At 40.4% G+C, this 27,926-nt stretch overlaps 1 protein-coding gene across 2 annotated transcripts; it reads right to left on the minus strand.

Annotated features, from left to right (window-relative positions):
• LOC106140420 (uncharacterized) lies at window positions 1-27,809 on the minus strand. Of its 2 annotated transcripts, none has more exons than XM_060952777.1 (22): window positions 27,432-27,809; window positions 25,613-25,813; window positions 24,688-24,847; window positions 19,204-19,420; window positions 17,633-17,724; window positions 17,044-17,171; window positions 16,499-16,674; window positions 15,726-15,862; window positions 15,177-15,350; window positions 14,243-14,312; window positions 13,140-13,308; window positions 12,621-12,672; window positions 11,665-11,836; window positions 9,531-9,647; window positions 7,867-7,971; window positions 7,287-7,430; window positions 5,996-6,180; window positions 5,200-5,309; window positions 4,627-4,778; window positions 4,005-4,216; window positions 3,009-3,115; window positions 1-2,730 (listed from the first exon to the last, which is right to left on the minus strand). In XM_060952777.1, the coding sequence occupies exons 1-22, from the start codon at window positions 27,739-27,741 to the stop codon at window positions 2,618-2,620; spliced, it is 3,303 nt and encodes a 1,100-aa protein (XP_060808760.1). In that variant the 5' UTR covers window positions 27,742-27,809; the 3' UTR covers window positions 1-2,617. The 2 variants fall into 2 exon arrangements, with proteins under 2 accessions (XP_060808760.1, XP_060808761.1); XM_060952778.1 differs by lacking the exon at window positions 19,204-19,420 and adding an exon at window positions 20,700-20,913.
• Between the last annotated feature and the right edge of the window lie 117 nt (window positions 27,810-27,926).

Raw genomic sequence — 27,926 nt, forward strand, 5'->3', positions numbered from 1 at the left:
ACACATTTATTGCAACATTTTACAACAATTCCCACAAAACAAAGATATTGAGCAATCTTAAACTACCTAGTAAGTTATTAATTCTTATCAACACAGTAAGCATATGGACAAAAATATATTGGTATTCTTATAATTTCATTAAAATAAGAACTTAATACTATTTATATTTTACAAAACAATAACCCAAATTTATTTTTATCTTTTTCTAATATGTCATCCAATATTAGTAGTTTTTTTATTATAATCGAGTAGTTTTAAGTACTTCTACATTTAAATCTCATTTTAGTAACACAAAACAGCCTGTCATAAATCTAATCAAAGAAAAAAATGCAGTTGTTTGAGAAATCACTAGCGAAGACTACTTATTCTAAATAATTTGTTTTTACAGAAAAATAAGAGAACCTAATTTGTCTAGTCGTCCATTGAAATCAAAAAATATAATAATTACTTAACTTATAAATTTTGCGTGCACCAAAATACATATTAAAGATAATTCACACCATTATATAATTTTCTCTATAAACCGCGATCTGAACATATTATTTACCATCATTTAACACAAAGTACCTGGGTGACCGAGCCGTGCTCATCATCATTTTCATGCCGTATCCAGAGAAAACAATAAAAGACTACGTTCAATTTGTTAACTGTATGATGAAATTGAGATCCAAATAGTGACAGGTTGCTAGCCCATCGCCTACAAGAGGAATCCCAAGTTTATCCAAGGGAATGATATGGAGTGGTCCTATTTCAAATTGCCTGAAACCATTCGGCACAAAAAGAAAATATCGTACAATTTAGTCTTTGAATTTATAAATTTAATTCGCGAAATCAAATCATTTTAAATCTTATTTCACGAATAGAAATATCTTAAATCTGTTATAAGAATACTGTGAACATCTATTACCTAATAAGTACACTTGTGAGCACCAACATTTACTAATATTAGTAACGCAATTAATATATTAACGTCAAATTGTACTGTACAGTGAGCCACAGATAAGTATATCATTTTTACATCTTTGGTTGAGTATACATACATACATTGTATATATGCTTAGTCAACCTGCTTTGATTCTTCCCCTCGACCTGACCATCTAAGCATTTCTTAAGGTAGTGTATCAAGGAAGTATACTTATTCGTGTAACTCACTGTAAATTATAAACTTCCTTTAAAAAAATATACAAATTATTTCAAACAAAAAATTTACAAATTGTAGTGTTAGTTTCAATTAATATACATATGTAGAAATTTTAAAAGCTCTTAAATTTAATTCTTTCCTGAATGTCGGTAAAATCGGAATACCAAATTGAATGAATTTTATTGAGCTCGCTTTAATTACACAAATAAATTAAATCACGGTTAAGATTTAAAAAATTAGATCTTCGATTTAAAGATGCTGACCATACATAATATAATATGAAGACCTTATTCACTCCATTTAATAAAAAAATAATTAAATATATTTTCGATGTTATGCACACATACATACAGTCTATATCCCTCGCGAGGTGTCTGAAAGGCCACGTTCAGCTGTATGGCTTCATGATGGAATTGAGATTCAAATAGTAAATATAATAATATATAGATAAGATTTTATTCCTACACTTCTATGCCATCTTAGGGACATGTTACAACTTAAAAAAATAACTATAAGAAAATATAATATTTGGCTGCAACAAGAACTGTACAATAGTTTCACTGACGATCGACTTCCAACGAAAATCGTTCATTTTACTGTGTCATAAAGTATGTAGCATTTTTCGGGCATTCCTTTGCGTCGGAAGCCCACAAATGCCGATTATGCAAAATACTCGCATTACACGGTCACAAATAAAGTAGGTAACTATTATCTTTAGCGCTTAAGACAATAATCACTACTCGAGCCGTTTCAGTAAATAATTAAATAATAGGACACCTGCATGAACTGTTTTTAATTCTATGTCTGTACTTTACATATTATAACACCCCTCCACTCTCCCCCCGCTATCAGCTCGAGACGCGCTGTTGGAGTCGTCCTCCTCGGGGACATAATCACAGATGGCATTTCTATTACAATAATTGTGCAAATCGTTATGCAGTCTTCCAGTGACACATTAAAATTAATAGGACCCAATATGGTGCCGTGTACCGTGGCGGTGCGGCGGCTTAGGCGGCGTCTACACCAGACGCGTGAGGACGCGTAGTGACAGATATTCTTGATGAACCAATAGAATCGCTTCATTCACTTTGCCTCGTAGAATTAACAAAATAATAACAGATTAGTGGAATGCGGGTTTAGTACGTACAAAAAGTTTGCGAGAAATGTGTTGCGAGTAATGCGTTGCGATGTTTGTTTAATAACTATATAGTATAAAGTAAATTCGCTTCCGCGTCTGTATGCTGAGATCTTTAAAACTATACAAGGGATTTTGAAGCAGTTTTTTTTAATAGATAGAATCATTAAAAGAAGGTCCATATGTATAATTGCTACCCGTTGTTAAGCCGGGTCGGGTCGCTAATGAATACCATATCAGACAGTTTACAGACATAGATCAAGCGCATTTCTCACACAGCTCTGCTACACATCCCCGCACGACACACTGTGGCGAAAAGGCCGCCTTATAGCACCCCTCTTTCACTCCGCGCTGTCAGACCGCGACGCGGTGTTGGAGTCGTCCTCGTCGGGGGCGAGGCGGCCGTTTATCACTTTCAGGTTGCCTTCGTTCGATTCAGAGTCCTGAGTCCATTCTGCAAGATGTTATCACAGTAAATCGATGAGAAACTCCGAGAAAATATATGTTAACATAGAGAACCTAACAACACCTGACTAAGAATATATCACTGTGTATGTGTGTGTGTGTGTGTGTGCATGTGTGTGTGTGTGCATGTGTGTGTGTGTGTGTGCATGTGTGTGCATGTGTGTGTGTGTGTGCATGTGTGTGCATGTGTGTGTGCATGTATGTGTGTGTGTGTGCATGTGTGTGTGTGTGTGTGTGTATGTGTGTGTGTGGGTGTGTGTGACTCACCGCGGTCGGGCGGGGGCCGCGTGGCGGCGGCGGGCCGCACCCAGGCCTCGATGGGCGGCGACGGCGGCGGGGAGTTCGGCGGGATCGCCAGCTCGCCCAGGATGTCGCTAAACGTACAATCAATATGTAAGGTCACTCACAGAGTGCTCACGGAATGCAGAAAATCGGTAGAAAACTTGAAGAGATCCCTAACTGAATATAAGTCTGCCTTTGTATATATATATATATACATCCATAAAATCACGGCTTTTTCGGTAGGAGCAGGCAGAGAATGTATCTTGCCACTTGCCACGATCTCTGCATACTTCTCTCGCTTCATCCACATTCATAACTCTCATTATGCATGCTGCATGCGGTTTCGAGTACTGTTGATCTGACCTTTTGCCAAGACTTTAAAAGATATTACAAACAAACAAAATTGAAAGACATTGATAGAAACGATGTTATATCCGAAATGGCCAAAGATAACTAGCGAATAAGAATAAGTACACTTATTTAAAAAAATATGTATTTATTGTAATTAAATCTGTGAGGTGCTTGGATTAAGGAAACACATTACATATGTATCTTAATGTTATTCTGGAGGTGGACATCTGCGACGATATCCTAAGTGATTTAGTTGTACTAAAGATTGTGCGACTGAGGAGATCGTATCTGTTTCTCATCTTTGCATTTTTCCATCTACACCCAGCGCCATTACACGTCGGGCCCTGAGCTCCGCTTTTCCTGCTCTATAGCGTCTCAGTTTTAATATAAGTATTCGTTTCTCTAAGCCATTATCATATGACTGTATAAAAAGAAAACTTATTGATTGACTAAATATTATTATATCATTGGACTTTTCACCTAAAATAATTCGTCATCAGAAAAGTACGGTCATATTCTGGGGACAACCGGTCCGAAGTTGAAAAGAACTTTCGACATAACGCTTGTACCTATTCAAACTTTTTAAAAAAATCCTGAAATTGTTATTAAAAAAATGAAAAGAATACTCACGCAACATCATCACTATTGCTTCTCCACGCGAAGAACTCGTCTCCAATATTGAAAGTGAAGTTGTTCCTCATAGTGACTTTGACGGGCTTGGCGTGCGCGCTCGGCGTGTGCTCGCCAGCTTGCTCGGCGAGCGGCTCGGCCTCCTCGGACACGCGGTTCTTGTCGGGGTCGTCGTCCGACGGGAGAGCGCGGAATTTCTTTTCGCCGTGCACCTAGTTTGAGGAAAAAGGTCAGGTCAAGAGTATCCGAAAACGACGAGCTTGGACGGAGGGAGTTAGCAAATGGTGGGAAACTTTAGTAATTAATATTCTGTTAATTGTTTTAATTAAATTCCTATAATTTAGACAGTTGTATATAGTTATTGAATTCAGTGCAATTGACCTCTATTTGCTTAAAAGAATTTTCATGAAAACAACCATTTATACATCAAATTTATGAAAATATAAAAATATGTAAATACTTTGTATTTATCCTTAGAAATCACTCTTGTTATCTCGTCAGTCATCTCCCGACTGGAGTCCGAATCGACCGAGCAATCTCGCATTGTTGGTGAGCATACTCATCAGATTCGGATTCACTTGACCTTTTAATAAAGTTTCTACATAAACATAATAAATCTCACTCGTCTAATCTCGTCATTGATCTCCTGACTGAGAGTGTCCCGGTCGTGGTACGTGCTGAGCATGCTGCGAGCTTGTTGGCGAGCACGCTCGGAGCTGCTCGAGCCGGGGAAGTCTCGCCGCAGGGAGCTGTTGTGGAGGGATTGCGTCTCGCCTGGAATGTGTAGCGATTGTTAATGTTGATACTGTTATCTAGTAATTATATACATATATAACAGTACTAGATAACAGTAGTCAACACATGTAGATGTATATATATGTATGTATGTATATATATATCTCTGAATCAGATGTGCTTCAGATAGTGAATAAATATTGTTGCTAACCCATAAAATCTCAATTCCATTTAAGCCATATTAGTGAACGTGTTCTTGGGACTATAAGATAAATACTCGTTAATATGTGTGGGCGGACCTCGGGGCCTGAGACAATGCTGTGGAGGGTGCGCACAAGATGAGTGTGTGTGTTTGTGTGCGTGTGTGTGTGTGTGTGTGTGTGTGTGTGTGTGCGTGCGTGCGTGCGTGCGTGCGTGCGTGTGTGTGCGCGTGTGTGGGTGCGTGTGTGTGATACGTTACCCGCGTCCCAGGTCTCCACGCTGGACGCCGCGGCGCCGGGCGCGTCCTCGGCGGCGGAGGAGCGCGGCGCGGCGGGGGCGTGCCGGATCTCGTACTCGCGGTTCGACTCCCTGGAGAACAAATCCATACATTCATTCGTCCATATTTGCCGGCGGAGAATAGCGTTACGAGCGAATGATTAATTCCAAAAATCAATAATGACCTTATTACAAGTAGGTACAGAAAAAGGAATAGATTTATTTTCAAAATTGGATAAAAGGTATTGCTTATTGAAGCCAACATAACTTAAGTATAATTATATCTACTACCGCTTCCAAAGCTCAGGTGTATAAAAAGCGGAGAAGCGGATGCACGGTCAGGGAAAACATCGTGAGAAAACCTGCACATTCGGCAACTGGATGTGTAACGATGATCGTTGCGATATGGGTAAGGTTCCCCTGCAAAGGTTGCGGAGGACAGACGGGAGTCGCTTCGTGTAAAAACCTGACTCACACTATCCAGGAGCCATGGTCAAAGGCATACCCCAGGCTCTTGTCCAAAGAGGTAAGAATGCAAACGGGACTAAAGCCAGGAAGAAGAAGGACATTGATATTGATGTAATTAATAAAGTGGTAGAGTCCGTCTAGCGAGCCGTGGCACAACAAAATCGCCACAAAATAAAAAATTATAAAGTTAATGGCACTGAATGTAGTAAAACATAATTACATTTGATACTTTATATTACCACCTATCCCTCTTGTGAGTAATAACAAGGGCTCCCTATAGTTCAGACTCTTATACTGAACTCGACACTCACTTGTTCTCCTGCCTGGTGGCCTTCTCGATCTTGTCCCCCAGCAGCGCCAGCAGCGCGTCCCTGGCGGACGGCGGCACCGCGGGGGGCGAGGGGGGAGCGGGGGGCGAGGGGGGCGGCGCGACGGGCTGGGCGGAGACCGGGCGCCGCTGCTTCTGGTGTTTGTTGCGCTTGCGCAGACGGTACGGCTGAGGAAGTTTTTATTGATTTCGTTAAAACTATAGTATATATATCTTGTCCAACAATTTATTTTAATTGTGACAGTACATTTAGTGTCGTTCTATAAAGTTACCGATGTGATTTCTCATAATTTTCAATTTGATATCCTAAGAAATATTATCGATTAACATACTTAGCGAGTCAGGCTATTATCACTAAGAAAAAAAATTTTAAACCTTTGAAATTTTAAACATTTAATATGCATTTCATAAGTTAAAATGATGAAAGATAAATGTATTTATACAATCTGACTTTAATACAATCTGTTTTAACGACACGTTTATAACTTGATTATGATGAAACAGTAACAGCAGCGACAGCTATCAAAAACAAAATAAAGGAATGGACAAGCTACAGTTGAAAAAAGAAATTTCTCTTTTTTCTCTTGATTTACCGTCGTATTTAACGTCAACAAGGACTTCTTAAATATCACAGTCTATGTATCATATGTCTTTTGACTAATTTTTTACTTTTGTAAAAAGAGCAAGCAATATCCTCGTTTTAAGAAGTTGGTTAAATTTCTAAAACCTTCTTCTATGTGTAACAAACACTTTTCTGCAAACCACATCAAAATCGTTGCAGCGAAACGCGAGATAATTGCGGACAAACATACATACATGTTAAACTAAAAATCACTTCTTTGAAGGTGGTAAACATGAATCATGCTCATTGTGTCGGTATCTGTCTCTCAAAATCAGGACAAGAACCAGTATATTTAGTTTGTTTGTTTGCAACATCATTATTGCACAGAAATGTACACAGTTACAAGAAAATAGTTACAAAATTAATAAATCACTTGCAATGGCGGATGATGGATCTCTCTCCCAGTAAACCGGCAAACGACAAAGGAATAATGTAGTCATCTCATGAGCCGAGCTCACCTATGATTCTGGCAGAATCGCATGGTCTACACGTGCGACATTATGCTGAGTCAGGGCCTTCTCACTGTCCATCATTGTTCGTGGTACACACATACACATTGCACATTCCCCTTTGTTATTACTGTTAATTATGTATGTCACCAATAAATGTATAGTGACAGTGAGTGAAGCTCGTAAAAGCGTAAACATCTCACCTTGAGAGGCTTATCAGTGGCGACCTCCACGAAGTCTTCGATGATGATCTTGTGTTGCGTGTGCGGCGACGCGGACCCGGACCCGGGCCCGGGGCGCGGCCGCTTGTGGGGGCGCGCGCGGGGCGGCGGGGGGGACGGGGGAGACTGACGATGTTATGGATACATTAGAGGATTGTAGATCAGCGTTGTTGCGGATCCAGATTTTTTCAGATGCGGATTCTTGAAAGCTTACATCCGCGGATGCAAATGCGCATGGGGTTGTTTAAGATTTCATATAAATTGAAGAATTAAAATAATGAGAAAGTAAGTGTTAACATTATATGAACCGAAAGAACTGGGCATATAAAATTTGTTAGTATGAAATAAATAAGGCTAATGCTAATAAACTTGGAAATCCTCATGACGGCGTTGGGCTAGCAACCTGTCACTATCGTATCTCAATTATTCTATCATTTAAGCTATAAAGCTGAACGTGACCTTTCAGTCTTTGTGAGTCTGACGTCAGCCATCAAGCTCACAAAGATCGCGACTGTTCAGCTACCCCTTAAGCGATAGATACGTGATTGTATGTATGTCTCACCCTGAGTATCTGCTCGACAGGTGGCGCCACCATCTCCGGTTTGGGTTTCTCGGGCGCTAGTTGCGACACGCGGTTCCGCTCGAACACGCGCCCGTTGTTTATTACCTATCGAAAAGTATAAAAAAACATTCATATTTATACATATAATCTAACAACGCAACACTCTCGCAACGCTGCCTGCGTGAATTTAGTATTCCATGTCCTTGTCCGTACTTCACACTATAGGTTTTAACGTGAAAGACGAACAAACAAACTCTCACATTTATAATATTAGTAAGGATATAAAACATTAGCTGTAAGCCGTAGCTCCGAACACATCTGATGAAATGGGCACAGTAGGTATATCTATGGAAGTTCAATTTTAGACAAATTGTTATGTCAGCTAGCATATATTAATACATTTATGTGGACCTTGGTCTCAAGTTGCACGTTCTGACGGTTTTATTGTCCAAATTATTAATTTTTAAATAAAAAAAATTCACTATGAATAAATAACACATACTATTTGCCAATAGATGGCGCTAGCCGTTACCAACTGTAGTCGGTAAAACAGTACGTTCCCAATTCATTTTACATTTTGTATGCTGCTGCTGGCAACTTCAACCATGTAAAATTTTGTACCATATTTTTGAAATATCGATCCCAAGTTTCAACTGTCAAAGCGTGAGAGACAGACAATTTATAATCGAGTATGGAAATATGTATTGATATACTTACCGGAGGCTTTAAAACAAAACACAGAGTTAGTATACAGCTACAGTTTTGGTGACATGATCAACTGCATACTTCTTTCATTTCATCCACATTTATCAATAGAATAGAATAGAATAGATTTATTTTCAAAATTGGATACAAGGTATCACTTATTGACGTCACATAACTTAAATCTAATTATAACTACTACCGCTTCCAAAGCGCATGTGTAGAAGAAGCGGCGGAACAAACTACACTGCAGCATTTTCATAGGACGTCAATTTACAAATATAGATCTCTTAAATCTAAATCGTGGACGAATGCACATTGTCTACATTAAAAAACATGTATGAATGTAGAACTGATTATGTCAATACGAATATTTCGTCAAATAAAAAAAATATAAAATAAAATATGTACATACTGTACAAATTATGTCAAGATCATGTCAAAAATACACAAGCATTTAAGAGGCCATTATGTCCAGCTCGGGCCACACATGTTTATCATTAATATAATCATCCGTGCTGTAATAGGCTTTCCTACAAAGCTCAACTTTAATATACTGTTACTACTATAATCTTTTCCAAAACCTTTGGTTAAGGTAACTCTTGATCTGCTGGGCTTTTCACTAACGTTGAATGTTTTATTTTTCCACTCTCTTTAACTCCGATATAAACCAGAAAGATAGAACGAGAGGGACAATATGTATCCTGATGGCTAGATTTTCTTGCTCTAAACGCTATATTTGGCGCGGGGCTCCGCCTTCGAGAGCAGAGCCCTTGTCCATCTTCGTACTCCACACTATGCAAAATTTCATCGCGGGTCGGTTTAGTGGTTTTGACGTGAAAGACGGACAAACAAAACTCATCAATAATATGTTTATTAGTTGAGATAATATGTTATTCTAATCGGGTAATATTTTAAGAAGTGTTGTCAATATCCCTAGTCAGTAAGTGAGTGAGTCTCACCTTGATGTCGTGGAGGTTGAGCACGGTCACCAGGTCTCTCACGAACGAGTCGTTGGGGAAGAGACGCCGGTGGGAACAACGGATGTCCACTTCTAAGTGTTCCCATGATGGGGACGCCTATGAAAAAAAAACACTAATTAAAATAAATTTATAAATATATGCGGGAAAACTTAACAAATTACGAGACTTGTGTTACGAGATACTAACTTAATGATACTTTATTTTATGATAAATACATATGTAGATAAACATCCAGAATCAATCAGAAAAAGCGAACCCGGGCCAACTACTTCACAGACAAGCGCACAACCGCTGCGCCACAGAGACTGTCATTCACAGTCAGTTAAAACAATAGCGTTAATGACTGCTCCTGCGGTGAGCGGGAGTAGCTTCGCATAAAAACCTGACTCACCCAAACCAGGATCCATAGTCAAAGGCATATACCCCGGGCTCCTCTCCAGAGTGGTGAGGATGTGACCGGGACTACACCAGGAGCAACAAGAAGACAGTTTTTGCAGTAGGATCGCTTCCTGTAGGGGTAGACAGTTACCTGTCCGGGCACGGGCGGCAGCGTCCTCTCCACGCGCAGTATGAACTTGTTCTTGTTCTTCCTGCGGTGCGAGCGCTTCCTGTGGGGGTAGACAGTTACCTGTCCGGGCACGGGCGGCAGCGTCCTCTCCACGCGCAGTATGAACTTGTTCTTGTTCTTCCTGCGGTGCGAGCGCTTCCTGTGGGGGTAGACAGTTACCTGTCCGGGCACGGGCGGCAGCGTCCTCTCCACGCGCAGTATGAACTTGTTCTTGTTCTTCCTGCGGTGGGAGCGCTTCCTGTGGGGGTAGACAGTTACCTGTCCGGGCACGGGCGGCAGCGTCCTCTCCACGCGCAGTATGAACTTGTTCTTGTTCTTCCTGCGGTGCGAGCGCTTCCTGTGGGGGTAGACAGTTACCTGTCCGGGCACGGGCGGCAGCGTCCTCTCCACGCGCAGTATGAACTTGTTCTTGTTCTTCCTGCGGTGCGAGCGCTTCCTGTGGGGGTAGACAGTTACCTGTCCGGGCACGGGCGGCAGCGTCCTCTCCACGCGCAGTATGAACTTGTTCTTGTTCTTCCTGCGGTGGGAGCGCTTCCTGTGGGGGTAGACAGTTACCTGTCCGGGCACGGGCGGCAGCGTCCTCTCCACGCGCAGTATGAACTTGTTCTTGTTCTTCCTGCGGTGCGAGCGCTTCCTGTGGGGGTAGACAGTTACCTGGCCGGGCACGGGCGGCAGCGTCCTCTCCACGCGCAGTATGAACTTGTTCTTGTTCTTCCTGCGGTGGGAGCGCTTCCTGTGGGGGTAGACAGTTACCTGTCCGGGCACGGGCGGCAGCGTCCTCTCCACGCGCAGTATGAACTTGTTCTTGTTCTTCCTGCGGTGCGAGCGCTTCCTGTGGGGGTAGACAGTTACCTGTCCGGGCACGGGCGGCAGCGTCCTCTCCACGCGCAGTATGAACTTGTTCTTGTTCTTCCTGCGGTGGGAGCGCTTCCTGTGGGGGTAGACAGTTACCTGTCCGGGCACGGGCGGCAGCGTCCTCTCCACGCGCAGTATGAACTTGTTCTTGTTCTTCCTGCGGTGCGAGCGCTTCCTGTGGGGGTAGACAGTTACCTGTCCGGGCACGGGCGGCAGCGTCCTCTCCACGCGCAGTATGAACTTGTTCTTGTTCTTCCTGCGGTGGGAGCGCTTCCTGTGGGGGTAGACAGTTACCTGTCCGGGCACGGGCGGCAGCGTCCTCTCCACGCGCAGTATGAACTTGTTCTTGTTCTTCCTGCGGTGCGAGCGCTTCCTGTGGGGGTAGACAGTTACCTGTCCGGGCACGGGCGGCAGCGTCCTCTCCACGCGCAGTATGAACTTGTTCTTGTTCTTCCTGCGGTGCGAGCGCTTCCTGTGGGGGTAGACAGTTACCTGTCCGGGCACGGGCGGCAGCGTCCTCTCCACGCGCAGTATGAACTTGTTCTTGTTCTTCCTGCGGTGGGAGCGCTTCCTGTGGGGGTAGACAGTTACCTGGCCGGGCACGGGCGGCAGCGTCCTCTCCACGCGCAGTATGAACTTGTTCTTGTTCTTCCTGCGGTGGGAGCGCTTCCTGTGGGGGTAGACAGTTACCTGGCCGGGCACGGGCGGCAGCGTCCTCTCCACGCGCAGTATGAACTTGTTCTTGTTCTTCCTGCGGTGGGAGCGCTTGCGGTGCCGCTTGCGGTGCGAGCGGCGGTGCGTGGCGTTGCTGCGCGGCTCCGCGCGGGCGGCGTCCACCGACAGCAGCGAGCGCGAGATGCGGCTGCGGGGAGCTCTCACTATCACCACAGTGTATAAAGCACAGTCGCTTCCCGCGTCTGTCCCTATGTATGCTTACATCTTTAAAACTACATAAAGGATCTTACTACGTGTTGCGCGCCATCTGTTTTAATCAATGAATAACACTAAAAAGCACCTCGATGTGCTATTTTGGCGGGCAGCGTTTAGTACCCAAAGCATTAACTAGATGGCGTTTTATATTTGTAAAATCTGACAATTTCCATTTACTTCTCTTCCATTTCCGAATATACATCAACATGCAGTACGCATTCTTTTATTTTAATTCCAAAATATACGGTCCAATAGAAACGTAGACACTACGAACAGAGTGATAAAGGTTTATACTATATCGAAATGCCATCCGTGGTAAGCCGGGGCGTGTCGCTAGTTTTCGTTGAGTAAATTTAAAACATTAACCATGTGTACTTTTATTATAAATGCGATAACCTGTAACTATTTTAACTTATTCTGTCCAATTTCTCTCTCACAAAAGTTTGGCATGAATATGGCCTGCTTTTTTTATAGAAGTTCCCACGGGAAGAAGAAAATAAAATGTGAACCCTGGCGGAACTGTGAAGAATATATATAATATATTTATAAATAACAATTAAAGAAAAAAAAACACATAAAACGGCTATTACACTTCTATTCTTCTTTTAGGCGATGGGCTAGCAATCTGCCACTATTTGAATTTCAATTCCATCAAGTAAGGGTATAGACGCATTAATGTATGTATTTAAGAAATAAATAACTGCTATAAAACTGACCGTTGTCCTCTCAGCTTCCTGAGCCGCTCCTGCCGCTCCCGCGACCCGCTGTCTGGAATACAAACATTTCATTCGATAAAACAATTACTAACCAATTACACAATTAGTTAATTTTTATTTATTATATTGAACTAGCTTTTACTTTGTTGGTATGTAATGGTTGACTAACAAATATACAAGTAAAGTGTGAAGGGATACCTTGCAATGGAAAGGCCTAAATGAACATATTTGATCAAATCGGGCTTGTGACGGTAAGACACAAACGAGAAAATACTTTCTAGTAATTTACTAACTGTCTTACTTGACCGAAACATAGATGGCGCTGTAAATTATTATCTCACCTTGGAACTCGCTGTTCCTGAACTCATTCCCCTGCATGTAATCAATCAGCCAGTGCTGCTGCAGCGAGCCGTCGCAGGCGGAGCTCGTGATGGTGAGACCCAGACAGATGCTTTCTAGTAATTCACTAACTGTCTTAGTTGACCGAAACATAGATGGCGCTGTAAATTATTATCTCACCCTGGTACTCGGTGTTCCTGAAGTCGTTCTCCTGCGTGTAGTCGACCAGCCAGTGCTGCTGCAGCGAGCCGTCGCAGGCGGCGGCGCGCGCGTCCCCGCCCGGCGCGCCGGCCGCCAGGCACAGCCCGCTGGCCGCGTGCTGCAGCTGCCCGCCCGTGCGCGTCCATTTCTGTTAAATAAACCATTGTAATGTGTTCCATTTTGAATCATTCATTTACAATATGTACATAATAGCAACCGTTACCATAGAGGATATCTCATAGAGTAAGTATGACTTCCTCATGGTGTGTGTTATCAAAGGGTAAGTATATGACAATTTCTAACGTCACGATATAAATTGAATTTTTTTAAATTGAAAAATTGAAAAAATTGAAAATTGAAAAATTGTCACACTTAAGATATCACACTTAAGATTTTGTTTGTTTCCTTTTTTGTAACTGAATGTGTATTTGTCGTTCGGAAAATTCTATTTTATACTTTTGTTATTAGTGATGACCGGTAATTTACTCTTAAATGTTTATTTTATAAGCTAATGATTGTAACATGGCTGTTGGTCATCCAAATGTATTATATAAAATAAAAATATTTATATGATTATATCTATCACAGTTATCGCACAATCGTACATCCATCTCTAGCGGATCTCAGCATCATCGACTGGCAGAGAATGCCTAGTGGCATTAATTCCACCTGTTGTACATTTTACGTGCATAAAGGTTAACGCTATCTCGGTGTTTTTACACTTAGGGAAAGAATTTAGTTCAGTTAACAGACTTTGAAAAAGTATATCCATTGTAGGCGGTTCTCTTTTTACAAAAGTTTTTCAGTCTTAATAATTCTGAATTCTATGTTCTTAAGCTATACATATTATCCTGTATATGAGTCTGTGTATCCTCACTTAATTTTTTGGAAGTGGATTCAAGTTAGTCAAATATGTATATTTTTTCCAGATTCCGTTTTTAATAATGAGAGCACACAAAAGAGATCGGACATTTTCAAGCTGCATCATCGTTACCAGGACAAAAAATCAAAAACAAAATCAAAATTTCATTCAGAAAATAGGCCTTCAATAAGATATCATAAACATACAGACATGTACCGACCTGTTTCCTGATGCCGGCCCGCCCGCCCTGGCACGGCAGCATCAGCACGCGGTGCCCGTCCACGTCGTCGCTGACAAACATACACACAAACATACATAATTATTTAGATTTACACAAGTGTTGAAATACACAATGACAATCACATATTGTCATTTTGCTTATTGCAATCAAAATCGTGTCATTTTGCGATTCTTTTTTTTTCTGTTTTTGAAAATTGTCATATTGCGCTGTTATGAAAAAAATAATTTTTACTATCAATTGTAAATACAAATATTTTTCAGTAAATGATTATTAATATATTATATATAATATTAATATATACTAGCTTTTTGCCGCAGCTTCGATAATACCTGGTGCCGTGTGGTTCCCGGCACTATTACAAAAAAGAATAGGACCACTCCATCTCTTTCCCATGGATGTCGTAAAAGGCGACTAAGGGATAGGCTTATTAACTTAGGATTCCTCTTTTAGGCGATGGGCTAGCAACCTGTCACTATTTGAATCTCGGTTCTATCATTAAGCCAAATAGCTGAACGTGGCCATTCAGTCTTTTCAAGACTGTTGGCTCTGTCTACCCCGCAGGGGATATAGACGTGATCATATGTATGTATGTATGTAAGGTAACAAACAAATAACCTCACTTCCGCATATACCTCCCCTTAGTTATATCCCTATGCTACTGGCTGCTGTAATCTGTTACTAGGATAATATCTAAATGGATGATTCAAAGTTCCATGGATTTGATAAATTTACGTCACCGCTGCGGTTCCAGGTTCACCTAAAGTGTCTTATGTCGTTCTTAATATTCCTTATTCAAGGTGTACATAATGTTAAATAGGTAATGTGTAAAAAAAACCACAACTCCCTTAACATAAATTTATGTGAGTTGAAAGTTATAGCGATTTGAACACAAACACTTTGAAATAAGACTCACCCGTCATGCGCGACCTCCAGACAGCGCTCCTCGTCGCGCAGCTGCCCCGCCAGCGACAGCGAGAAGTACTGCGTGGCGGTGAGCCAGTCGTGGCACGCGTACACGCCCAGCGCCGCGCCCGCCGCCTCGCGCTGCAGCGTGTCCAGGCACACGTTGTGCAGCGGGTTCTTGAACCTGACACCGGCACTACGTCTACATGTCTCTCTCAACACTGACCTATCTACATATATGTAGGCAATGACAAGTACAGCGTGGCGGCAGACCAGGTTTCACAAGTAAATAAAATAACAAGTGACGTTTGGTTCCTGCCACTCCATCTCTTTTCCGCGGATGTCGTAAAAGGCGATTTGGGGAATAGGCCCATACATCTAGTGCAGCTTTTTCTATGAATCAATATGGGTCAGGTTTTCTTGCAAAGATGGCGGAAGTCAATCTGGTAAAAACCTCCCCCAATCCAGGATCGTGGCCAAAAGGCGCACCTCGGGCTCATTTCCAGAGAGATGAAGACGTAACCGACTCATGTTATTCCATGATATCTTAGAATCGTACCTGCCGTAAGCGGTCACGTCCCGAACCGGCACGAACTTCTCCGGGTACACGTTGTCTAAGTACCAGCGGAACGACTTGCACTGCAGCTTCTCCCGGAGCACCTTGCGATGAGTCACGTCCCCGATTTTAGGGTTTTTCTAGAATAAATGGAATAAAGTCTTCGGATCGATATTTCATAAAATTTGACATTTTGCGATAATCGGCCAATATGTCAAATAGTTCATATAATTTTTGCCTCACGTTTCTATTTGACTAAAAAGAAAATTATATTTAAACTTTCAAACAAATATGAAATCACTTATTAAATATTATTTTAATCAGAAACATATCTCGCTAGATTTTCGGTTGTCGTTTTTGACAGATACAAGAAGTGAAAGAAGATTTATTCGCTCAAGTATCAACTTACATCACATCAAAATCAATCAAATAGACCAGCTTTTAGATATGAAACTTGAAAAAACAAGCAAAATTTACACTTAGAATTAATAACAACACTATTAGAAGTACATAATTAGTAAAAAAGTTCCGATGAGTTTACACAAAACATAAATTAGACAAACTAAGGCAAAATTACATCGATATAACGATCAAACGAAATCAGCATCGATAAAACGAAATCACGTTTTTATAATAAATTTGCGTAGTCTTGAAGATAAGACGCTAGCTCCAAACTATAGCATGATTATGATAACTACTAGTCTTTTAAACTCGACCAATCTTTACCCTTGAGTCTTTCCACTGCTCTATGTGTCCCGTAAGATGTGAAGTCTTACCCTGAGATCTGGGCGGTGTAAGTAAAACAGCTCGGCGTACTCGTCCATCCACACGTCGGCCATGCGCGCCGTGTTGACGCCGTGTGTGTCGGACGCGGCGGGCAGGCCGTACGGGTGGAACGCGCGGAACACATGGCCCACTCGCGAGCACGGGATCGTCTCCAATGTGCCGCCGCCTTTACAAATTTAATATTTAATGTACAATAACATTAATGGTATACGGTTAACTTTTCAAATATATATCTATAGAGTATGTAATGTCAATCAATTATTTGTGACACAATAAGATCACCACTCACCAGTCAATAAGAAGTCTTTGTTTTTCGGGGCAACCAACTAAAGTTCTCAAATATAATTTAAAGAATATTTACAACAAATAATCACTTTTATACAAATAATCCATAATCCAAGAGAGATAGGTATAGCATAAATTATGAATCTGACCGTAAATCTTCACCAAATCGGTGTACGACATGTGTTACAGGTTTTCATATAACAATTAAACTTATTTAAGGACCAGCTCCATTGTAACAATAAACACATACACTGCCATATCCTGAAGGACATCTCGAGGTTCTCTCCGCCCCAGCCACCCATCTGCTCGTCGTACGCGCCCAGCTCCCAGTAGTACGCGCGGTTGATCGCGAACAAACCGCCCGCCATAGTGGGTGACCTGACGTTCGGAGGAAATTATATATAAACAAATAAATTATGGTTGTTCCCTCCCGTTGGAATTTTTAAATGATTTATATAATTCTCTTGTCCCCGAGTAAAGACATTCCACGTGGTGGAACAAAGTAACGACCACGGGGAAACATCCCAATATTATTTGATTGCTTTAGAACATTTTAAATACAGGGGTTTTTCAATGATATAAAATGATGTATGATTATAAAATAATACACAAAAAATAGAACTAGGTACTAATGCCTAATTTGCATATGTAAAATAAATAATGTGTTTTCATTTTATTAACCGATTAGCAAAATGTCAAATTCGCAAAACGTCTAATCAGCAAAATCGAAAACTATATAATAATAAATAATTTTTACTTAAAATAAATAAGATAGCTAATTGAACGTTCTTCGCAGAGAAAGATAAAAAGTAGAAATTTTTTTTACAAATTAATCTTACCACGTAGGTGATATGTCAGAGCCTCTCCTCTTCTTCTCCCGCTCGGGCACGTCGATCCACGTGAAGTGGCCATTGAACGTGAACCCGCCGACCTGTACAGAGCAGACCGTTATATTCTTTTGATTAAAGACCGTGCTCGTGATTCTAAGTCATTAAACTTAATTTTAAAATTTACATTATTTTTTTGCATGTTGGTGAACACAAAAACATCGTCTTAAGTTATAAATAACATTAATACATATACGTACATATAATCACTTCTCCGTCCCTCACGGGGTAGACGCCAACAGTTTTGAAAAGACGTTCATAAAATAATAATCATACTATATCTACAAAAATATACTTATACCCTTTATTTATATAAAACTACAACCGCAAAACAGCTCTACAATTTACGTTTCCTACGGTTAGTATCAATTTAAACAAAGGGTTAGTGAAGCGAATAGCTATTTACACTACAGTGTACTTACAGACATCGCTACTGCTGGTCAAACTGTACATTCCCGGTCAAATACGATACCATTACTTATGTGGAAGGACAGAATCATTTTCAATTTGGTAAATTTTTATAATAAAGGTGTTCTTATTTACGTGTTATACGTCAATTGACTGAGCTGATTTTTGTTTAGTTTTTACTATAACTATTCTGTGACGTGAAATTAAAACACCTATCGATTTACAGGCGTATTGCTTATAACTAACCTAACCTCACCACGATGGTAAGATACCTTAGAGTTTTGGCGAAAATATCCATTAATACTTTCAAGAATAAAACAGTTCATAAATAATTTCCAAAATATAATATCCTTGTAAACAGAGTCATCAATAACGACAAATGTATGAATTAATCAATCAATCAGCTAGTATCGATGTAATAGTGTAGACTGAACAGCGACAAGGTGACAACTTAGTAATTATTTGCGCGAGACAGGTGGCGTGCGCACGCAAATACGTTTCTCTTTATATTGAATAACAACCAGTTAGTACATTTGTACCTTGCGATAAATAAATGTGAAATCAAGAGATAACTTTAAAAAAGATTAAGAGCAACGACCTGCACGCAGTACAAAACGAAGCACACATGTTATTCTATCACTGAAAGGAATGAACTGATGGATGCAATTTTAGTCATACACTGTAGTATTTCTGAGGAGACTGTTCATAGATTAATTTAGGTAACCGAGTAAAAATTATGAAAGATCCATCACCGAAGAACTTTGCCATCCATCACGATCAGCGACGTTTTTGTATTTGAATATTTTACATGCAGTTAAATAAGGTTTATCCAAGAATCCAGCATGCAGTTTTAGAAAGACGCGTCCATGATGTTAGGCTGATGTTAGGTTTACAATATATTGGCTCATGCTCTGATGCCAACTCCAATGTCAATTCCTAGTTCTCACTGTAATAGAAAGCAATCCATTTCTTTGTTAGTAACGATTTATGCAGCATCGACTCCTATAAAGCAAATTTGCAGCATCATATCAAAACCTGAACCAAGTGATATTTTTATTAGATTCAGTACAGTTTTTTACTCTTGCAAAATGAATTCATCTGAAAATTCCAGCAACCTGAAAGTCTGTAACCCGGCCATCGATGTTAACACCAAAAGTGGACTCGTCAATGACGTCAATGATGGGTGTGATGGCGGCGTCTCTCTTCTCCTTGATCCTCTGTAGTAGAGGTCGCAGCCAGTCAGTCCCGGGCTCGCAGTGTGCGTCCAAGAAGACCAACATATCTCCACGAGCTGCGCGGGCGCCGGCGATGCGAGCCAATATCAGGCCTTGACTGGAATGAGTCCATATTTGGTTCCCATAAATGTTACCGACATAATTTGAAAACTGCATATGGTTTTTTTTTAACATAATCATCGTTGTGCATATTGTTTTACAATTGAACTCAAATGGAACTTGAGGATCTTTAAGATCGCGTCAGAATAAGTCAAATTAGATTACAAATACAATACTATAATTACAAGTACATTTTCTAAATCCATACGTTTTGATACTTTGTTTTAAGAGACGGTGTGATGTTTCCGAAAACAAAATAATATTATTGGACTAAATGCGAATTGGACGAATCGCGGCGCTTAAACGTTTCACAATAAATGACACAAAGTACGCGAGTTTCTCAAAATGTCACAGCTATGTCAGCTATGGTAATGTTCGCAAAAGTTATTATGTTTATCGTTTGAATAAGTACATGTATATTAAATAGCGACACTGGTTTGCTTAATAACTTTAATTATCATGAAAATAGTCAATAGCCCATTTAGAGAACTTAGATGGTGTAGGGGAAACAATCATCCGTTTAAAATAACACAATTAGGTACTTATTTTATAACAAAGAGAATGTGTTTAAATTATCCGTTAACAAAAATAACTATTCTTATAATAAGTAATCTTTTTGTTAGGAAGAAATCATCTTAAGCAACTTAACTGCTATAACAATAAACAGCTAAATCGCCCCTGACCATTGTAAGAGTAGGCAACAATAATCTAAAAATATGCCCATTTAACAGAATCACGTGTGCAAAGTTTGTAAACACCGCAACAAAATGAGGTGTGAGAGGAAACCAGTTCCTTAAACCGTGTTTCCAAAACGTGTGTGTGGTGAAAATAAGCAAAACAAGCTGTGTTTTCTTAAAGCGAGCCTTCAAAACTGAAAAAAGTGTAAAATGCAAAACAGAACATCGAACCTAGAAATTATTATTTTATCTATTTATTAAGCGTATATTCCGGATAATTAATACCTATAATTCAACCAAAATCTTCCCGGTAAAGCACACAAAATCTTTTCATATACACATCAAAACTCACTCAAATAAATGTTGCATTTATGTGCCCAAAGCCTTAAAACTGTCGTTGCAAACATTATCTTATATAGATTTGAACACACGCACCCATGCCACCAGCGAAACTTCAGTGTCAATCTTAAGGAAATGTTATAGACTCCTGATAAGGCACGTCTGGGGCACGACTTTGATGTGCGACGACCTTAATTCCTCGAAAAATGACTAGAAAACCGTAAACCAATTCATGGCCAACTACGTCAACATTGCAAGCACCTGAAACGTGTTCGTCGCGAGCACTTCGTACATAAAGTTGGTGTGGTCGATGACGTCGATGACGGGCACGACCGCGGCGTGCGGCTGCTGCTTCATGCGGTGCAGCAGCGGGCGCAGCCAGTCCGGCTGTGGCTCGCAGTGCGCGTCGAGGAACACCAGGGCGTCGCCGCTGGCGTAGCGCGCGCCGGCCAGGCGCGCCCGCGTCAGCCCTACGCTGTGGGAGGGAGAGTCAGCTAGGGTGCGGTTTGATGCCGGCGCTGTATAGGATATACTACTTTCTGGACAACACAGTTGACGCCGGAGCAATACGACTTTTACATTAAGGAACATTATGTTTTCTGAAAGGCATAGCACAGTTAACCAACGTACTATTTAATGGCGCTTATATCGTGAATTTATAATGAACCGGCGCACCGTTTGATAGCGAGGCAAATAAGTACCTAGTATTATTAGGTACACTGTAATTTATTCCATACTTCCTTCTACGATCGCGTATATCACGTCCACTATTTGATACCGGTGCAGGTAGGCTGGTTTTTATAATGTATTCTATTATAATTTGTTCTATTCTTCTTAAATTGGCTTATAACCCCATAACATGTTACTAGAAAGAGATATAGTACAAGAATTTCAAGTTGTTAATTATGGTGATTTATGGCGCAGTCAATTATGTGCCTCAGTCAATAGCAATTTCAACGTGTTGGGAAAAGGATAAGTTACAGTTCAATAATAACGGAGTCCCTTTTAATATGATAGATAATCCTTAAGAAAGGCCAAACACAGTAAAATTAATGCACTTTAAAGATATCGCAAAAGTTATTTAACTTTAGTAACTTAGATCATTGCGAACAACCTAAACGCGGAGATAAGTAATACCTGCATACAACAACAGTATAATTACACGGCTTGCAAAGCTATTCCCATGCGTAATTTAATTACTTAGTCTTGTTTTCGGTTTTGATGCACCATTTTTGCTTTTGAAAATTGCTAATATTGCTTTGATATTTTGGTCACAGTAACTAATTACCAAAAATTTAAATAGAAAGAATATTGGTCAAAAATAGAAAATTAACGATATAAATGTAGAAAATAACTACCCCATTCACGAGATAAATAAAATAGATAAATAATCCAAAAAAATAATGCGGACAATTCTACAAAATTATACTTGGTAAATATTAAGTCGAGTGATGTGCATACGCAAAATGTCCAACCCGTTCAATTACTGTCAAGAAATAAAATAAAAACATAAGAACTGAAATTATAATAATCATTTAGTCTAAAATCATTGTGAACGAAAACTGCTTCAGTGACATCTTTTTACGGTTAAACCATTTTCTATTGTAACCCATGAAATCCGATTCTGAACACGCGCTCCAAGGGACGCTACCTTCAGCTTCGAGCCGCCGTTATAGTACTGGAGACTGCGCGTCGTAATGATGTCGACCATCGGCGTGACCACAGCGTCCTGTTTGTCCCTTATTCTCTGAAGCAGCGGCCGCAGCCAGTCGAGGTTCGTCTCGCAGTGGCCGTCCAGGAACACTATCACTTCACCCCTGGCCACACGGCTACCCGCCATACGAGCACGAGTCAACCCCACCCTGTCCATACCCACCAATTCCCGTCAGTTTTTGTTCAATTTAATACTGTGTTGGAGGCTGCCAAATCAAGAAAATAGATGTCTACGCTGGAAATTGTGTACGCCAGCGCTTTATTTTCTATCGTCTGTAGCTACTAGTGAAGGAAAGTGCGCAATATGATATGAATGCAAATGATGTGCTGAAGGTCAATCACGAAGAAAGGAAATCCATGACGTTGGACTAGAGGTGAGTCTGCGTGCACTCAGCACGTATGGAAAATTAATTTGTTTTGTTCGACTTTACAACAACATGGTTAAATAAAATCGCCACCTTTGAATTGCCGCCTGCCTAGAAATAAAGGTAACTTTATTAAAAAAAAAAATTAATCTTTTGACTAGTTTATCGAAAACTGTTTGTGTTTTATTTCCGAATTTCCGACTAAATAAAATACTCAAAATATCTACAATCTATCACTAACTCGTTAACTAATCTCAGTCCATAAAAGTATCTCACTAGAACTAAAAGCTTCTGTGAATACGTCACGGCACTACCATAAGTTCGTTGGAAGATACATATGTCAAGGTCTGAGAGTTCAATCCGTCGATTGTGGGAGTGAGAACTGCGCTGCGATTGTGTTTGATCCTCTGCAGCAGGGGGCGGAGCCAGTCGGGGTTGGTTTCACAGTGGGCGTCAAGGAACACCGTGACTTCGCCGGTCGCCGCGCGGCAGCCCGCGTGCCGGGCACGTGCTATGCCTAGCCTGAGCCAAAGACCGCACAACTTTATTGGGAGTCAAATATAATACTATTAGTAGGTACCTATGAGGTTTGCACACTATAACGGTTACACATTTTAAAAATGTGCCAATGATTTTAGACTAATTTGACTTTTAACATGGATTATTTGGAACATTGGAACCTAGATTATTAGCTTGATGAAAAAAATAATCGGAAAATACTACTCTAAATCAGTTTATGCTAAGATATTAAAATACCCTTTAAAAGAAACACCGTCAGCAAAAAGTTATCTCTATGTATAGAAAATAGTTTATATGGTACAATTAAGGTATTTTATCTAAGAATTAATAGAACAATTATTTCAAATTTGCTAAAGTCCATTCTCCACACAATTTCCAAATTACATTGATATCAAAAATTATCTAAAAAGAGTTTAAGCCACACGATCGGCAATCCGTTATAACGCGGCCCACGTTAATAAAGTTTTCAAAATTTTTCTACGAAGCCCCCGTACGCCTCCCAACAGTCTACCTCAAAATCTTCTAGGCCACTGTTATACGCAAAATTTGTCGTGTCCAACATGTCGATCATAGGCGTGAGCACGGCGTTGCGTTTCTCTGATATTCTCTGGAGAAGCGGCCGCAGCCAGTCCACGTTGGCCTCGCAGTGAGAGTCGAGGAACACCATGACGTCGCCGGTCGCCAGGCGGCTGCCCGACAGACGGGCGCGGGTCAGCCCTCCGCTGGGTGATAACTTAGGTTTCAATGGTTATTCGAGCGTTGAATGATCAGCCACCTTATTTTCTAAGGAACGTTGACATTAGCACTATTACTGTAATTTCGGATAACCAAAGAAATAGAAAGAGAAAAAAGATATGCCTTATAAAGCATCGTGATTAGATGCCCAACGGATGACCAACGTTGATAATACTTGAAATCGATGTCAAGTGGATTTAGATGTCATAATATTTAGGTATATTACGATGTTGTTCCGTCGAACAACAGAAACACCCGACACGCATAATGCCAAGAAATTAAAATAAGATGCGCAAAATGTCACCACAGAAAAAGTAAAATACCTACGTCATGTCTAAGCCTGCTAATTAAATATATCATCTCCTTTTATTTTTGTGACAATTGTGCATCATAAAATTACAGAAATTTTAATCTACGGACAATGGTACCTACTGAAAATCGATTTAGCAAAATATTAAATATCTCATGTAGACCTTCGGAATCTAACGATATCAGATTATTCTCAGCAATGGCTTATTTTTTTAAAATTAACGTTTACCTTCAAACAGAGCAGTAGAGATATTAAAAGAATGGTGTGAAGAAGATTATGGTTTTGTGCTAGTTATTGGAAAAGTTTGATGATGAAGTGAATATCTTTAAAGTCTGACCTTTTGCAAAATTAACATACATCCTTGGTCTCAGTCCGTGTAGAATAGTTATTTTGGGCATCATTGAAGCCCTCAAGGGTGAATAATTTTCCCCGTTTTTTTCACATTTTCCATTATTTCTTCACTCCTAATAGTTGCAGCGTGATGTAATATAACCTAAAGCCTTCCTCGATAAATGGTCTATTCAACACAAAAATAATTTTTCAATTCGAACCAGTAGTTCCTGAGAAACGGCGAAAAGTAACTGTAGAAGAAAGAGAAAGCACATACCGTTCTGGCAGCCTGAGAATCCTGATCATGTCTGGCGGCAGCCGCGTCTTCACGTAGTAGCTGAGCTTGCCTTTCAGCTCGGGGAGTGTGGAGTTGTCGTCCACTAAGATTATCTCCTTCAGGTACACGAACGGCGAGGTGGGGGATTGGCCCTTGTAACCTAAAGATTGATCGATGATTGTTGACATACATATATATTTCTAAAGAAATCTCTTTCGCAGACCCGAAACAGTAGACATAATAAATGGGGTGACAGGAGTGATCATAATATATCCTAGATTACATGTTTACTGTTGAATTCAAAGTTCGGAGTATGCAAAGTATAGCATGTAGGTTTTTTAGAGTAGTACATCTTAGGCACAACGGTGATGAGAAGTAATGTTGGAAGACTATGGCGTCGACGACAAAAGGTTGTCAGATATCATAATTGTCACTAAGGCAAAATAGAAATGACCATATGCTATAGTGACATTTTGCGAAAGTGATCACCAAAATGTGTCACCCATACATATAAGGCTATAAGCTGAGAGTTATCCCAAGGGCTGATGACGTGGCGGATGAAGTTCAGCTTTCTTTTACCAGGACTGGGTGTGTTATAGACAGATAATGATCATGTATGAAGATCACAGTAAACAATAATCACCGCACACCCAAGTGTGTGCTTCCCGGAACTCTTATGAAATAGGACCACTGCATCTCTCTCTCATAGATTTTGTAAAATTTGACTAAGAGAATGAGCGTTCATTTATTGCAGCTTTTCCATGATCCATTAAGGATAAAGTCAAGGGTTGAAAAGGTCAGACGGGAATAACTTTGTGCATAAACCTGACTCACTCAATCCATGATTTTTGATGTACCTAGTGTTGTATTCTTGTATCAGGGCTGTTTCGTTGTTAAAGACAATGATCACGTGATCACGACCCACCCAAGTGCATGCGCTCCCCGGTGTCCATCCGGATGTAGTTGGCCGTCTTGTACCAGGGCTGCGAGCGGCGCGCGCTGTTGAGCACGGACCACACCGTGCGCAGGACCACGGAGTACGGCTCGTTGTGGAATATGATGATCACGGTCGCTGATGGTAGCTCCGCGTCGTACACCACGCGGCGGCACGCTGGGTTGCGGTAATCTGATGAGGGTATCGAGTTGTAAGGTGACGTGCATTCATCATTACATTAATCTTGGTATTAGTCAGTTCGGTAAAGTCAGCCCCTCCAAGAATAGGGGATGAGTTACACAACTAACTAAAGGGAGAACTAGATGGGGAGCAAAAAGCAGCGAGAACAGCGGACTCGTCCCATGATTCTGCTTGTATAACCGGAAGGTTGGTAGAGCTGTGGGTAGTGGTGAGAATGTTTAATTGCATCCTCACCTCTATAGACAGGAGATGAAACCTACATAGAATTTAATCCTTCAAGTTTTATTATAATCCTTTTTATTATCCTTCACATTTAGGCAGCTGGATATATTACCATGGTTTAACAAGTTTAGATGGAAATCACATCGCATATTTACCTGACTTTCCTTATTCTTAATTGTGGTCATATAACCATCTTGTTAGGAATACAACATGAAAATCTATGATATCCAATTTTTAAGTATCACAGAAACACCTTGCAATATACCGATCAATTTTCAACGCTAACATTTAGTAGGCAAATTTCAATTCAATGTAAAAGCAGTTAAATGTGCATTTTGCACAAATTGTGTCATGAGAAATGGCATAATGTTAACAAGTTTTGATAAACCTTATGTACGGTTGAGTGAACCTTTCTAGCAAATAAATTTATAGAACTTTATTACATACATACACACATGAAGTTTTTCTATCATATGTGCTTGAACTATAATTATGTGCTTCAGTGGAAATAACTGTAACCCTGGCCAGTCAAAATGAGAATCATTTAATCATCAAGTTCGGCCGTTGGCTAAGAAGCAAACAATCAATCAAGTCAATGTTTAGGGGCCCCCTGTTGATGGGGTTCTGAGCTTATTATAAAAATGATACTACATACATACACATATATTTAGTTTTTTTCATTGCACATAATCATAATCACAAAATACAATTGGTGGACTTAATGCTAGAAGCATTATCTGCCAGTCAACCATTGGGTCTGACAGAGAACATATTGTAGTTACATCTTTATCACTCATAAGGTAGACAGAGCCAATAGCCTCAAAAAGCATGAAAGGCCATGTTCAGCTGCATGGCCTCATGATGAAATAGAGATTCAAACAGTAGCAGGTTGTTAGCCCATCGCTATAAGAGGAATCCCATGTTTACAAGCCTATCCCTTAGTCATCTTTTATGACATTCATGGAAAAGATATGGAGTGGTTCTATTCTAAATTGTCGGAAAACCACACAGCACTAAAATGATACCGGCTTCAAGTAAAAATGCTGCATGACTTGGTGTAAGAGTTCTTTATGTTATGATGCCAGTATTGAAATTAAAAACACACTGAATGGGATGGAGAAATAGTTTTTAAGGGAAGTATCTCAGTGTGGTAGCTAACAAGGTGTAGCCAGGATTTTATATCCTGGGGGAGGCAAATAAAGAATTCCGCAGTCGCATTCTCTCTCAATCTTGGTCTGGTAAGTAGTCTTGTGTCAAAACCAACTCAACGGCATAGATTTCATCAATGAATTATTACTGTAAATTAATTTATTAAGTAATGGTATAAGGCTCGCCTGATTAATAATAAACTTCATTAGATATTTAAACCACGTCCTTTCTTACGTACCATTTAGGGACCTGTTGTAGGAAATCCGGTCGCTAAGGTACACATTCATGGCGAATTTCTTCTCGGACTCGTCACCCTTCAGCTTGTCCTCCCCGAGCAGCACAGCGGCTCCTCCACCTTCTCCCAGTCCAGGGATAATACGAGCCTCATCCTCTTGGATTTGACTCTCATAGTCGGCTTCAGCGTCGGCATTTGCCCACCGCTTCCCACTACGCCAATGTTCAAGCGTAGTCAAAAGAAACACTACTAGCACCAATAAAAAACATACTTTAGTCGTATACCAACACTTTCGCACAGGAATTTTCACCATAATTACTAGAAATTCAATTTAAAAGCGCGTCGACGCGCCAGCTCGCCGGAGAAACAACTGAATAAACAACTGATTTTGACGTTTCGTTTTGTTATCACGCCATGTTTGTTTACAGTTTTACTTTTTTAAACAGGAAGAACTTTTTAATTCTCCGATTGTTGCAAGGAGTTTAATTAATAAAATAA

Source organism: Amyelois transitella, chromosome 29 (genome assembly GCF_032362555.1).
Source record: "Amyelois transitella isolate CPQ chromosome 29, ilAmyTran1.1, whole genome shotgun sequence".
Taxonomy (NCBI): domain Eukaryota; kingdom Metazoa; phylum Arthropoda; class Insecta; order Lepidoptera; family Pyralidae; genus Amyelois; species Amyelois transitella.

Excerpts from the sequence above, each read along its gene's own strand:
- LOC106140420 (XM_060952777.1), bottom strand. The coding sequence starts at position 27,741 with ATGGTGAAAATTCCTGTGCGAAAGTGTTGGTATACGACTAAAGTATGT. Across the intron at positions 7,972-9,530 it reads TCAACCTCCACGACATCAAG|GTAATAAACAACGGGCGCGT; the intron begins GTGAGACTCACT and ends ACTTTTCGATAG. Across the intron at positions 4,217-4,626 it reads TCAATGACGAGATTAGACGA|GTGCACGGCGAAAAGAAATT; the intron begins GTGAGATTTATT and ends TCCTCAAACTAG.